We start from the raw sequence: 15,168 nt of genomic DNA, 5'->3' as shown, positions 1-15,168 counted from the left end.
TGCCCCCTGAGCTGTCTCCCTGTGCATAAGCAACCCTTCTTTCTCCCATGATTGTTCTCTCCAAGGTGCATATCACACACTTTCATACCTTAAGGCTTGACTCTTCCTCTGCCCTGGGCCTGGGCTTCCTTCTCCTGTGTTAGATAAAACCTTTCAAGATCCAGGTGAGATACCATCAGTAACCCCTTATGAGTTCTTTGGGCAAGAACGAATCACCCCTTCCTCTGGGCACCTATTTTTTGCATGTCCCCTGGACACTTCAAAATCAGCATGTATAAAACTGAATCCAGCCTTTCTTCCCCAAGTCTGCCCTGCCTCCCATTTTCCACTCAGTTACTGTTGTCACTGTTGAGCCAAGCTGGATACCTGTTAATCATCTCCGACTCTCACTGCTCTCCCAGTTTTGTTTCCTAATACTATCCAAATCCACTTCTAGACTATTACAGTCACTTGCTTCTCATCTGTGCCCAAAGTCTAATCCCTTCTCTATAGTCATCTGAGAGCACTTTCTCAAGCATAAATTTGATTACTTTATACACTTGCATTAAAATCATTAATATCCAGTAGCTCCCCATAACTTCTTGGATAATTTTGAAGCCTAAATATATTGTTCAAAGCCCTTCATGGGCCTGGCATAAGCTTTCAGCTTCCCCGCTGTCACTTGGTGCCACCCCTTCTTGCACATCTGCATCCTGACCCATGAGCTATTCCCCATGTCCAGAATTCTCTCCTTTCAAAATCCAGCTCAGACTTTGCCTTAAGGTCTTGGCTTCTCAAACATCAATCCTGGTTCAAGCTCAAGGGCTGCCCTTATTTAAAGAATCCGGAATCATGTTTCTTTCACATGTCTTAGTCCACTGTCCTGACATTTAATACAGTCCTAACATTTGATTCAGATGATTAAAAACAGGTAACAATGGCAGTCTCTTAGAAAATAGTTTCTATCTTAAATTAAATCTTTCCCTTTAATTTACTAGCCCTGCTTCCTTTAAAGCTACTAGTAATAATAACACTTTATATCAGTATGTTTCACAGAGTGAATTTCACAGATGAAAAAGTCATTTTGATGAGGACATTTTTGCACCAAAGACATAGCCAACAAGTTGCACTAAAATACCTGTATCAAATTTTTCTTTTATTTTTCTTTTCAAATATCTGGAACCCTCACTCAGTTCTTGACCTGAGTGGGGTAAGGCTGACACACATTTGTGGGCAAGAAAGCGAAAGGCTGACCAGTTATTTACATCAGTGATCTTCTATTTCAGCTACTTGGTAATATCCTAGGTCCCACCTCCAGGAATTCTCATTTAATTGCTCATGAACATTTTTAAAAGCTGCCCAGGTGATTTTGTTTTATAGCCAAGATTGAGTGTCACTGTTCTAAAGCTTAAGTAACTCTAGTGGCACTGTAGTTAAAACATTTGGCTGCTAACCAAAAGGTCAGTGATTTGAACCTATCAGCTGCTCCATGGGAGGAAGATGTGGTAGCCTTGGAAACCCTATGGGGCAGTTCTGTTCTATCTTGTAGTGTCAATATGAGTTGGAATCCACTTGATGGCAGTGGGTTTGGGCTCTAAAGGTTTTAGCAAACATAGTAATACTTCACACAGAGTAGTTTACAAAGTAATTTTCATACAAATGAGATCTTTTGATAGGGACATTTTGAAACTGTTATATCAACATACTTGTATTGGGCTATTAACTTCTATTGCTACATACTACACACAGCAGATAGCCCCAGTCGCTAGTCTTTGAGCTTCACTGCCTGATATTACTGGGTAACAAGGTTAAAAGTTGACGAATTCATTTAAAGAATCAGGTAAAATGTTAATGGCAGCCAGAGGAAACCTAAAGTGCCCGCAGCCTACTGTGCCTCTCCTCTCTCTGCTGCTCCATCCCTGATACCCCAGAGGGAAGCCTGCGGACAGGGAACCAAGAGCCACATGAGAAGCCAGGTCTCACTGTGTTATGAGCCAGTGTCTGAGAACTGTTTGACATCACCATCTTGTTGTTGTTACTTACTATCAAGTCAGCTCTGACTCATGAAAACTCCATGTGCAACAGAATGAAACTGTGGCTAGCCCTGTACCATCTTCATAGTCATTGATAGGCTCGAGCCCATTGTTGCAGCCACTGTATGTTTTGAGTGCCTTCCAAAATCAGGGCCCTCACTCTCAGCACTATATCAGACCATATTCTGTTGTGATCCACAGGGTTTCCACTGGCTATTTGGAAGTAGATTGCCAGGACTTTCTTCTTATTCTTGGATGGTAACCTTTTCACCCTAATGACTGCATTCTCTGGTGAATGTGGTACACCTACAGTTCTAGTATTTGGAAGCTCTTCTGAAACCTGTCCACTGTGGGTGACCCTGCTGGTATTTGAAATATCTATGATATAGCATCCAGTATCAAAGCAAATGCAAACTGACAGATGGGTAGTGGCCAAGGTGTTTAGTTAAAGCTAAATTGGATCATGTGTACTTAAGATTTAAAGCTTAATTCTGAATCTAGTTCTTGGGGATTTGTCTCCCTCTGAGTTTTGTGTCCATCGGGGTAGATATGGGAATTTAGAGCAGTGATGAGATTACACAGGCTCCAAGGCCAGGTGGGGCTACTCCACACACAGAAGGAATTTGAACAATCTATATTTGGATAGTAACACTTTTACCCTAATGATTGCATTCTCTGGTGAATGTGGCACACCTACATTCCTAGCATTTGGTCAGCTGGGTTTATAATTTGTTCTTCTTAACTGAGGAGTAAATAAGGGAAGGAGGACAGAGAGGCAGATTAATTTCATGGTGAAAGCCATTAGCAGCCTGTGTAAAATAGTGGGAGAAGTAGTAGCAATATTAGAACCTGTGTAACTTCGGTGGGGGGTGGGGAATAGTGCAAATCAAAATCAGCCCAAGGCTGATCCTTATGAGGTGGAGGTCAGACATGCCACCCTCCTTCAACTTCTATCAATTCTGATAAGAGCTGCCCTCCCCATGGCACACTACTTCTTCTCTGGGTTCGATAATACATTGCAGTGGCCACACAGAAGTCAGAGACCATACTCAGAGTTAAGTGGTTCATTAAGGAAGTAACAGCATACAACTTGGGATCAGGATTAACAGGCTCCAAACCCGGGATCAGGATTAACAGGCTACAACCCGGGATCAGGATTAACAGGCTACAACCCAGGATCAGGATGAAGAAGCATGTAGGGAAAGTCTGTAAGCTCCGCCAAAGAAGAGAGAACATCTTCCCTTCTTCACTGCCAGATGCTCTCTCAGCTCCTCGTGGCTCCCTCAAGACAAGCTCCTCTCAGCCCTTCAGGACAGGCCTCTCTGCCTTTGGCCTTCCTGTTGAGGCTCTGCCACAGGGCTCTTTCCAGACCTGTCACCACCAACTTTGCTGGAGGCTCCTTCTGGGCTCTTGCTGTCTAATACGTTATAGCACTTCATCTATATTACAGCTCTTTTAGGAAGTTCCTTGCTGCCTCTCTGCTTTCTTTCTCCTTTCTGCTACTTCTGTTTCCTGTCTTCCTGTTTCTTTCTGTCTGAAAAGCCTAAATTGGATATATATATATTTATATATATATATATATATATGTATATATATGTTGTTGTTGTTGTTATGTGCCATTGAGTCAGACCTGACCCATAGTGACCCCTCCTTGGGTTTCCAGGGCAGTATCACTACAGAAGTAGATTGTCCCATCTTCCTTCCGGGGAGTGGCTGGTGGGTTTGAACCGCCGGCCTTCTGGTTAGCAGTCAAGTGCCTTAGCCACTATACGTATGTATGTATGTATGTATATGTATAAATATACCAGGAGCTCTGGTAGCATGGTGCCTAAGGCACTTGACTGCTAACCAGAAGGCTGCTGGTTCAAACCCACCAGCCACTCATCAGAAAAAAGGTTGGGCAATCTACTTCCGTAGTGATACTGCCTCGGAAACCCAAGGAGGGGTCTCTCTGAGTCGGGGCCAACTCGACGGCACACAACAACAACACACACACACACATACACACAACTCCTTGTCAATTTCAAGACTTAGCCTCTCCCAGCAGGGGGACTACAAACTGGCCAGTCTCCTCTTGGTAGGCCACAGACACTTGATATGCATAGTAGGCTATAGTCACTTCATTTGTATAGTACATAATCATTTCATTTGCATAGTGTATGGACCAGTCCCTGCAAGTGCATACCAGTCACACAGCAGGCTGCAGCTCAAGACCAGACAAAAAGTATCAAACCAAGTTGTTTATAGTTTACTGAGGAAATGAAACAAACCCTCTGGGGTAGAAAACAAGGTCAAAAGTTACTCCTTGGGTCATAGGGGAAAAAAATCTCTCAAAGTGTTTTTCCAGATAACCAACATAAAAGGCCATTTAAAGGAACTCATTTCACCACACCTTGATAACTGTAAGTTCCCCCTCCTATAGCTGTTCCCAAGAATAGAAAAAGAATTCATATCTATTAGGCACTTATTCTGCCCTGTGATAGGTATGTCATTCATTTAGTAGATATTTTTGAGAACTTATTTTAGGCCAAGGATTTTTTCCTTCTGAAAATCAACCAGTTAAAACACTATAGAATTTGATCTGCAATTCATGGAAATAGTGCAGACTGGACAACATTGAATTCCATTGTGCATGGTTGCCATGAGTCAGGGGCTGACTCAAAAGCAACTAACAGTAGCAACTATGGAAACACTGGGATTATGAAAGTGACTGTTGCTCCTGCTTCTAGAGGTGTGGGAAGAGAGAAAGCCATACAAAGAGAAAAGTATAGTATGTAAGTATAATTCTATAGTGTGATGCTATAGAAATGCAGGTTAGGCACCTTAGCTAGCCCACGAAGTCTTCTTTCGGCAGGTGACTGACTGCAGAACTGAGTGTTCACAGGTGATGAGAAGTTACCCAGAAGAAGTGGCCCACCATCATTTACATACATTACCTCCATTCTCATAACTGCTCTGTGAGGTGGCAAATCATGAGATTCCATTTGCAGGTTAGGGAGTAGTCTCCTGAGCGGAGTAATTTGCTTATGGTCTCAGAGCTCACGAGAGGCCAACCCATGACTCATACTGAGGTCCTTTCCCCCATCACTTTGATTCCCAGCTTCTCTGAGCTGCAGGCATGGCTCATCTATCTCTTTCTCCCTGGGACTTTTTTTTTTGTACTTTATCTTTTTTTTTTTTTTTTGTAATTTGGGTGAAGTCCCTGGGACTTTTTAAATGCTTCTTTAGTACCTGGAAAATCTTGTCGACCAGCGAGACTTTATTGTTTCCTGTCATCTCAGGTTGTACCATTAGGGAGAGGTGTTGTGACCTCCTCACCTTTGCCATCTTCTTTCCAGGAAACCTCACTTGAAGGATTTCTGAGATATTCACCTGCCCCATACCCTTACATGGAGGTTCTTCTGGTCCCTCACTGGGCTTTTGGTTGGGCCAGTAACAACTAGCCATGAGCCCTTAGCCTGCATCAGCTGGCTAAAGACTCTCACATGCTCTGGGGCTTTTGCACAGACCTGACAGAGCAAATGCCCTGCTCTGGCAGACCTGAGTCCTAGGGGTATACTTCATTGGAACAGGGGTATCTTAGAGTCCTTTTAATACATTTCTTTATTCATGTGATTTCTTTGCATTTAGTTTCAGCTGTCCACAAAGAAACCAAGCAGTTCTTCACTTTATATAACACCCTGGACGATAAAAAGGTTTATTTGGAAAAAGAGGTAACAATCTTTATTTAAAAAAATAATAGATAAGCAGTGCTATTGACCTTGGGAAGACTAAATGAACTTGATGTCTAGGATAGGTCTAGTTTAAGTGGAAGATGCACTTATTATATGCCAGGTCAGAAAGCATACAGTTCTTGGGAGCTCACATTGTTTGAGATGAAGGGACTGGTAGGCAAGTCTTTTCATAGCATGAGAAATGCCATGATAAAAGTGAAGTAGGGGAGGCTAATGGAGGAGGTCCTAGAGTTGGTGGAACTTTCTCCAAATTTTAAAGAAGGAAGGAATCAGCTAAATGAAATGGGGATGGTGGGATTGTCATAGTTTATGTAGAGAAATACCTGTTTCATCAGTAGCAGGCAACAGGCATGGGCAAAAGGATTATAAAATTCAAAGGGATTAACATAAGCACTGACACATGCAGTCTCTTTATTGTTCTGTTGATGCTCTCAAGTTACATAGATTTGTGATTCAGGGCTGCCCTGAAGTGATTAGGGGCAAGTATACAGTATGTAAGGAGCTCTGGTGGCACAGTGCTTAAGCATTTGACTGCTAACCAGAAGGTTGGCTGTTCAAACCCATGACCTACTCCATGGAAGTACTTCCAAAAAGATTTACTACTTCTGAAAAAATGTACTGCCTTGGAAACCCTGTGGGGATTGCTGTTAGTTAGAGTCAACTCAATGGCAGTGGGTTATATAGCTATGTTAAAAAAAAATTTTAAAAAAAAAATACCAGTTATGTCAGTAGCAAGTGTAGTGGAAAGAACATAAGTTTTAGTTAGTAGATTTGGGTCTTGATTGGACTTCATTATTCTCTCCTGAAAAGTGGAGATAGCATCTGCTTCATTCATATGAAGATGGTAAAGATAGAATGAGAAGATAACTGTAAAGTTCCATGCCCCTGATAGATTTTCAATGCATATTAGTTCCCCACTCACCTCCTCACCTTGAGGTTGACAGGAATTTTTCATTTTGACATTACCCTGCAGCCTCCATTAATTACCATTCTAATGATACTATCTTTTATTTATCTTTTACCTGAGCCCAATTTGAAGGAACTGTAATTATTATCACCTTTATTATCTGCTGTCAGTCAAATGAGGTAACTTTCTTCCCTGATAGGATGTAAAGAGCCCTGGCGGCACAGTGATTAAATCACATGGCTGCTTACCAAAAGATCAGCAGTTCAAACCCACTACTAGCAAGGAGCCCTAGTGGTGTAGTGGATAAGGCATTTGGGTGCTAACCAGAAGGTCTGTGGAAGGAAGATAGGGCAATCTACTTCCATAAAGATTTACAGCCTCAGAAACGCAATGGAGGTCGTTATGAGTTGGAATCGACTTGATGACAGTGAGTTTGGTTTTGGAGTTTTTGCCTTTCTGTATGAGAAGGAGGTGGCAGTATTCTTCCATGAATGATTACAGCCTTGGAAACCCTATGGGGCAGTTCTCCTCTGTCCTGTAGGGTCACTATGAGTCAGAATTGACTTGATGGCAGTGGATTTTTTGGGAGGTATAGAGGGTTCTTCTTGAGGAGGAGTAGAGGTTTATTTTTCTTTGTATCCAGGGCCTTATACAGCAACTGGCACATTATAGACACTTGATAAATGTTTGAATACCAGTTGCCATTGAGTCGATTCTGACTCATAGTGACCCATGTGTGTCAGAATAGAACTGTGCTCCCTAGGGTTTTCAGTGGCTGAATTTTTTAAGTAGATAGGCCTTTCTTCCAAGGTGCCTTTGGATAGACTCAAACCTCCAACCTTTTTGTTAGCAGCCAAGCTCATTAACTGCACCACCCAGGGACTCCAGTGTTTGAATAAACCAAAAAAACACTCACTGCCTTTGAGTCAGTCCTAACTCATAGCAACCCCTTCTTGGGTTTCCAAGGCAATATCTCTATGAACATATTTTGCTCAGTCTTCCTTCTGAGGAATGGCTGGTGGATTTGAGCTGCTATCTTCTGGTCAATAGTCAAATGCCTTAGGCACTATGCCACCAGAGCTCCTAGTGTTTTTGTGTTTGAATAGTTTAGTACAATTTGTGAGATTTAGGTCAAACCTAAGGGATAGCTCAGTCCCACACTATGGCCTTGAGGGCCCTAACTGATGAGAGGAAATTTGCCAGCCCTAACTTAGGGTCAGGCCAGCAACTACTCAGAAGGTTTTAAACTCTTGATCAGCAATGTTTAAAGTTACTGTATTCTTTAAAAATTAGGAATGGAGGGTGAGGGTTGGACTTTTAATTTCTAAGCCATATTAACACAGAATTTACTTGAATAAATTATTTTATTCCAAATGTATTTATCCTGTGACATTGTAACATTTTAGCTTGGAAACACCCCTGTAGAGTAGTAAGGACAAGAATATGATTTCCATGTTACAGGCTAGCTGAGGCCAGATAGGGTAAATGGTTAGTTCTGAGATCACAAATTGAGTTACTGACACAACCTGAAAGTAGACATAGATTTCTGGACTCCAAGCCATTCCCTGGAATGTATTACTGGATGGATAGAAGGTCAGGGGCCTTGAATGACACATTCCCCAGGAGGCATTCATAGTTGCCCAGCAGCTGGGTTGCATTAGTGAGAAGATTCTTTGGAAGGAACAGTGTTCTCATTCTCCCCCTGACTGAGTCCTAACTAAGCTGGTACCTTGAAAATAAAGGACAGTATTTGGCAAGTTGGGCAGGGTCGGAGGTGGCAGCTTGCCCAAAGATCCCTGATGTTAGCTTAGCATCTTCTCATCTGGGATTTAAGACCCTTCAAAGAGCCATTGTCCTATATTACAGTGGTAATGGGTTGTAGGAAGAAGAGTTTTCTGTGAGCTAGGAAGGTAGTAGCTCCCTAGGAAATGGGGCTAAGAGCATGTTACACCTTTTTTTTCTTCATGTGTTACTTTAATCTACATAAACAATGTGTTTTCCTTTCAGAAGAGGTATCTGAAGATAAGACAAGCTTTCAGTGCTTGAGATAGTATAGGGATCTCTCTCTCAACCTTCTGCTTATAAGATTTGTTATGTTTTGTTTCTTTTGTTTTGTTTTGTTTTGTTTTGAACTTAACCAGATTAGCCTGCTGAACTCAATTCATGAAAACTTCTCACAGTAAGTATGCCAGTCCTCCTCCTGTAAATCCCTTGGTATGCCCTGCATTTTGTATTTAGCTCACCTTCATATTGTAATAGTGTGATTGAGAAAGGCTCAGCACAACATAGTGCTGGATACGCGAGTCCGACACTTCAGCTTACTGCTGAGTACAGATGGATTTTCATTTACATGGACTTTGAGTTCCTGTACAGATATGACGGTGTTAGTGTGAATTTTAAAAACATCAAAGAAGAACTTATGAAAGAAAATAATTTTCAAATAATTTGACTATGACTAATTACTGTAATCTCTTTGTATATTAGTTTTGCCTTGGTAAAATCAGATCAATGCCATTTGTTGTTTAGCATATACAGATGGTTTACAATTTGTTGTTGTATTGTTGTTATGTGCCGTCAAGTCAGACCCGACTCATTGCAACCCCTCCTTGGGTTTCTGAGGTAGTATCACTATGGAAGTAGATTGCCCAACCTTCCTTCCAAGGAGTGGCTGGTGGGTTTGAACCATCAGCCTTCTGGTTAGCAGTCAAGTGCCTTAGGCATTATGCTACCAGAGCTCCCATTTAAAATTTAGGCCATAAAAATAATCTGTATAATTTGTTTGAAAGAATTTTAAAATTTTATGCTAAGTTTTGTTTTTAAGTTAATGAATATTTTAAGTTATTTTATTCAGATAAGAGGTTTATTTTTCTCTAAAAATTGAAAGGCAAGGCCCTCCTGTACTTAGATCATGCCAGAGCCTCCACCTTGCCTGTTGCCCTGCCCATTTCCTGGGTAGCCCCAGGGTTGCTGTCTGTGTGGCAGGCTTCCATTCTTTCCCAGCACAAACATCTCCTATCCCTAAGAAAGTGACCCTTGGTAAAACTGCCCAAGATCTTCATGGGTTACAGGCTCAGGATTTGCAGTTGCTTTATTAATTTAAAAAAAAAAAAAAAAAAAATCAGTTTTCTCATAAGGTTCCATTATGTGATATTCCTAAAAAAATGGCATCTTCATCCTCATTTCCTGATCATTGAGAGACCGTGCAATTTGAGTGCTGTGAGTGTTGTGAAGAGTTCTGTTCTCTGCCACCATTTGGAAGAATTCTCAATTCCTTATGTGCATGTTCTCTGATCCTTCAGATACTGATTCCTCGCAGAGCTGGAGTAAAGAGGAATGTTTTAACACATCAGGGAATCCAATCATTTAACTGCTTCTTCTAGAAACAAGGACCATGGTATCCCAGCCCTCATTTTGAGAACTCAAAAATATGTACTGATCTTGAATAGATGTGGATTCTCAGATTTCTAAAAATGGAATTCATTACTTAATCAGTACATGCTGTATGTCAAAGTAAAAGATATTTTTGTTTAGTTTAGTCACATTTTATTTTACATTAAGAAAATACATGTTAAGTAAAATGAAAAAAAGGTTAATATTCAAATAAAACCCAGCTAATTTTCATCCTCCCACTGAGGTTTAGAATCCTTGAAGTACCTGGGATCCCAGTGGCCCCCATGGGTCCAATGTGCTTTGAAAGGCCCGGTTGCCTTTTGGAGCAGTTAGGGTGAGAGACCAACTCCTTGTCCTGATCCCCCTTTTCCAGCATCCTGTGGGGCTGGTTACACCTCCGCTGGTTTTTCTTTCAGAGCTATGGCCTCCCCTGCTTCCCGGGACCAGTTTTTACGTCAAATGGAACAGATCGTAGAAGGAATTAAGCAAAGTAGAATGAAGGTCAGATGGCTTCTTTTTCTCTCTCCCAAATCCTGAAATTTGACCTTAAAAAGAGAATATTGGTTCTTTAATACAGCCTAGATTTCACACCAGTGATGGAGAAGGCTTCTTTTGGTTGTTCTGGGAATGTGGTCTCCATCCTGAAGATAACCGTGTGTCTGAGTCAGCACTGGGCAGGGCCTGCTCTGTGAACTGTCCACACCTGGTGGTTCAAAGGCTGCTGTTGGTCTCTATTTAACCTGTTATCATGTATGAACACCTATGAGTAGTATTACTCCCATTTTGCAGATGAGGAAACTGACTCTTACCAGCAGGCTCCCTTTCTTGCCCAGAATGACTTCCTCCCTGGATCTTTGATTAGTGATGTTCTGCCATTAGATATTTATTCCTTAGAATTTTGAGAGTTTTTGTTTCAAGAACCTCCTGTAAAAAATGAGACGGCACAGCCATTGAATTGAACATGTAGAACTGGTTGAACTGGTGTATGTTTTTGCTGAACAACAACAAAATAAGTTTAAAAAAATAAAATGAGATAATTCTACTCTGACGCATGGGATCAGTATGAGTTAAGAATCAGCAACATCTAACAACAACATAAAAAAACAATGTAAATAACCTCTGAACTGAGTACGGCTAAAGTGAAAAGAAATTGAGCCCATGAAGTGTCAGGAGTGAGAAGGGCAGAAGTGGAAGGGGCATGGAATCACCAGACAGCATTTTGCAGAGACTCACTCAGTCTGGGCAGTGTGGCAGTTTCCCTTACTCAGCAGCTCTGTACTTGGGTCATGCTTTGGCCATAGTAAAGTAGATTCACTTAGTATTTGGAAAACCAACACATCACAGCAGTTTCTTCCTGCTGTTCTCTGGATGAATACTAACTAGTATTTCAAAATAACTATTGCTTCAGTCCTTTTCACAAAGTCTGTCATTAGTGACAAACACTATTTCTCAGACAAGACAGCCACAGAAATGAGAACACATGTAAGTCAGCATTTACCTTATGCTCCTTGCCTAGAGAGTATACAGGGCCTATTCTTAATGATCTAGTGATGAGGTGGGTAGAAGACAAAGAACTTGGTTAACTGAGAGCCTACAAACAACCCCAGAACTCAGGGTGGTGGGCCATCTTCACTCCTCCTCAAGGAACTACTCTGTTCACAGTAAAGGACAATTGGAATATATTAGAGTTTTCAGTCCTTTGACAGGAATCCTGTTTACTACAAGAAGCATCCCTGTGTAAGGACATAGGCCTGACCCCATAATTCACTCCATTCTCCCCCAGGCTTCCTTCCATTGGCACATCAGTGTTGGCAGTGAAAGAATCTGCATTGGGTCCCTGTCTCTGTCTCCCCCACTAGGTGGATGGTCAGGACCCCCAGGGCAGAAAGAGCTCTATTTCTCAGGTCTCCATCTCCAGTGGTTAATACAGCACCTGAGCCATGATGGTGGGCACACAAGAACTATTTGTACATGAGTGAATATATTCAATGGACTTAAAAGCAGATCTCAAAGAGGGTTCCAGATCACATTTGAGTACTGAGTGGCACGGGAATGGAAAAGTGTGTCTGCTTTGTATTCATTTGAATGGATGTGTTTGCTTACCAAAAAAAAAAAAACCATAGCCCTCCCTGTTGTGGTGCCATGATGGGTCCAGTTCAGTAGGTATGGCTAGAGAATTGGTGTTCTTTCAAAGACCAGATTTCCCAGAACTGGCAGACTCAGGGTATACAAGTGATAGACCAGTGCTGGGTACAAGAAAGAGAATAAGTGTTAATGTTCTATCTAAAGTCTTAGAAGCAAAGAGGAAGTAGATCTCCAGGCCTTTCTTCCAGTGTGCCTTCAGGTGGATTCAAATTGCCAACCTTATGGTTAGTAGCTAAGAACCATTTGTGCCGCCCAAAGACTCCTACCTTAGCTTTACAGACTGTATAACTCACAGGACAGAAAAATATGGGACCTTTGTCCTTTCCTGTCAGATGTTTTCTTGCACTGATAACATCAAACCATCCTCAGTACCTGCAGACTTTGGTCAGAACGTGCCTTTTCATCAGTGTTTTCCAAACTTTTTCAATAGATGGAAAAGAAGAAGCAAGAGAATAAAATGAGAAGAGACCAATTGAACGACCAGTACTTGGAATTGTTAGAAAAACAGAGACTATACTTTAAGACCGTGAAAGAATTTAAGGAGGTAAGAGGAAGGGTGGGCAGGGTACGTTAAGGATATAGGTGAGATTTATGCTTACCTAAAATGAGCCTTCAAAAACTAGAGCAAGTGTGTGATGACTTTCCTCTGGTCCGTAATGGAAATAGCAAGTTGGCAGTATGATCTGGACAGTAAAGTGTGATATCTAGATAGCTTCAGGTTGGCGTTGTTCTCTGACTCGTTTGAGGCTCTAAGTGTTCTAAGAGATATCACATCTTTGTTTTCATTTTTTAGTGTGAAGTGAATCATAACTTTAAGTACACTGAATTCATAAGTACATTGGCATTATCAGCCCACATCAAGACCCACCTGGAAACAGCATTTGTTAGGGATCCAGATATGGAGTCCCTCCTCCCCCTAGTTCTTGGGTTAGGGATGGGCCTTAAGAACCTGTATGAGAAGACAGTGAATTTTGAAGTGTGGCAGGCTTGGGTTCAGATCCTACTTTTACCATTTACCAGCTGTGTAACTTTGAGCAGTGACCTAATATCCCCATTCCCAATTTCCTCATTGGTGGGCTCCTGTTAGGGTCAGTAGAAAGCTATAAAACTTCTAGCATGTGTCTGTCATCTAATAAGCACTAGATATTCAACTGAATTTTGTTTGTTCCTCTCTTCTCTCCTGGCATTTGGTTAAAATTAATTCTCTATTGTGCCAGAAAGGGGGGGGGGGCTTTTATTTATTTATTTAATGTGACAAAATTTATATAACAAAACATTTGCCAAAGTGTACAATTCGGTGATATTAATTACATTTGCCATTTTGTGCAACCATCACCGCTATCAATTCCCAAATGATTTTAATTTCCCTAAGCAGAAACTCAGTACCCCATTAAGAATAATTCTTCATTTTCCCACCTTCATCCCCTGGTGACCACTCAGAAACATTTACGTCAATTCATTAGCCAGTTTAAAAAATATCTTGTAAGTGCAAGGGCCATATTTGTCCTTTGTGTGAGAATTATTTCATTTACCCTAATGTTTTCAAGGGTTCATTCATGTTGTAACACATAGCACAACTTCTTTCATTTTTATAGCTGAAGAATATTCCATTGTATGGATATTCTGCATTCTATTTATCCATTCCTCATGGATACTTAGATTTTTTCCACTTTTTGTCTGTTTTGAGTAATGCTGCAGTAAACACTGGTACAAAGTATCTGGTTGAATGCCTGCTTTCAAGCCTTTTGGGAATTTACTAAGAGAGTAGTTGCTGGGTCGTATGGTAATTCTGTGTTTAAATTTGTGAGGAACTGCCAAACTGTTTTCTGCATTGGCTGCATCATTTTATATTTTCACCAGAAAAGGATGGTCTCCAATTCTCCAAATCCTAGCCAACACTTCTTATTTTTCTTTTTTCTTTTTGGCATCCTAGTGGGTGTTAGTGGTATTTTGTAGTTTTGATTTGCATTTCCCCAGAGATTAATGGCATTGAGCATCTTTTCATATGCTCATTGGCCATTATTGCCATCTTCGTTGCAATCAAGAATCAGGTTCTTTGCCCGTATTTTTTCAGTTGGATTGTCTTTTTTATTATTAAATTGTAGTATCACTTGGCAGATTTCAACAGCTTTATTTTCAGGAATTCCTTCCTTCTTTGAACTTAAATCCACATGGTTTTAGTTAGTTTCAGTAGATTGTATATTGATGTTTGTTCTAAAAAAAAAGAAAATTATAATCTCTCCCTGTTGATAGTTTTGTTATTTTTTGGTGTTATTCAAACCTTCCTTTTTCATCTTTCCCTTCTCTATTTCTCCTTCCCTTTTTTATAATTTAAGTTTTGGGAACCATAACCTATGGGCATTTCAGAGTCTTTCATCCATTTACAATGTTCCTCCAGCTCCTACCACATTCTGGGGATATAAAAGGGAATAAAATAAGCCTGGTCCCTATCCTAAAGGAGCTTACATTGGAGGGAGAGGAAGAGACAAATTTAAAAAGCTAGTAAACCAAAACAAACATTAACACCTGCTCCATTGGGTTTTCAGTGGCTGATTATCTGAAGTAGAACTCCAGGACTTTGTTCTTAGGAACCTGTGGGTGGGTAGACATGAATTGCTAACCTTTCTATTAGCAGTCAAGGCCATTAACCTTTTGCATCATTTAGAGACTCCAATAAACAAATAAATAATAATTTCAAGCTTTGTTAAGTGGGGGCACTAATTTAGATAGCATGGTCAGGGAAGGCCTCTCTAGGGTAAAAGAACTTATGAGAACTGATTGTCCCAGATTTCTAAGTAGCCAGGATGCAAACTTGTCTGTCGGTTTGTCCTACTGTGGTGACATGTAGACTTGAGTTTTGAGGCTGAGCCACTGGTGTTTAAAACCCAGCGAAATGCACCTGGTACACAGGTAACAGCCCAGCTTATAGACTGAGACAGACTAGGAAGAAGGAAGAGGCCGTCCACTTCTCAAAGAATTG

General features: G+C 41.0%; 1 protein-coding gene across 1 annotated transcript in view; it reads left to right on the top strand.

Moving 5' to 3' along the window:
* CCDC93 (coiled-coil domain containing 93) overlaps nt 1-15,168 on the top strand; it is a 121,812-nt gene that overhangs the window by 99,178 nt on the left and 7,466 nt on the right. The window contains exons 20-24 of the mRNA XM_042780507.1: nt 5,643-5,725; nt 8,795-8,832; nt 10,460-10,544; nt 12,619-12,732; nt 12,982-13,139. Coding sequence (XP_042636441.1) covers nt 5,643-5,725; nt 8,795-8,832; nt 10,460-10,544; nt 12,619-12,732; nt 12,982-13,139 — 478 coding nt within the window. The remainder of the gene's footprint in view (nt 1-5,642; nt 5,726-8,794; nt 8,833-10,459; nt 10,545-12,618; nt 12,733-12,981; nt 13,140-15,168) is intronic.

This window comes from Orycteropus afer, unplaced genomic scaffold (genome assembly GCF_000298275.1).
Source record: "Orycteropus afer afer isolate SDZICR_OR568_19922 unplaced genomic scaffold, OryAfe1.0 scaffold00004, whole genome shotgun sequence".
Classification (NCBI taxonomy): Eukaryota; Metazoa; Chordata; class Mammalia; order Tubulidentata; family Orycteropodidae; genus Orycteropus; species Orycteropus afer.
Note: the sequence above shows the minus strand (reverse complement) of the source record. Positions and strands in the feature narration are given on the sequence as shown.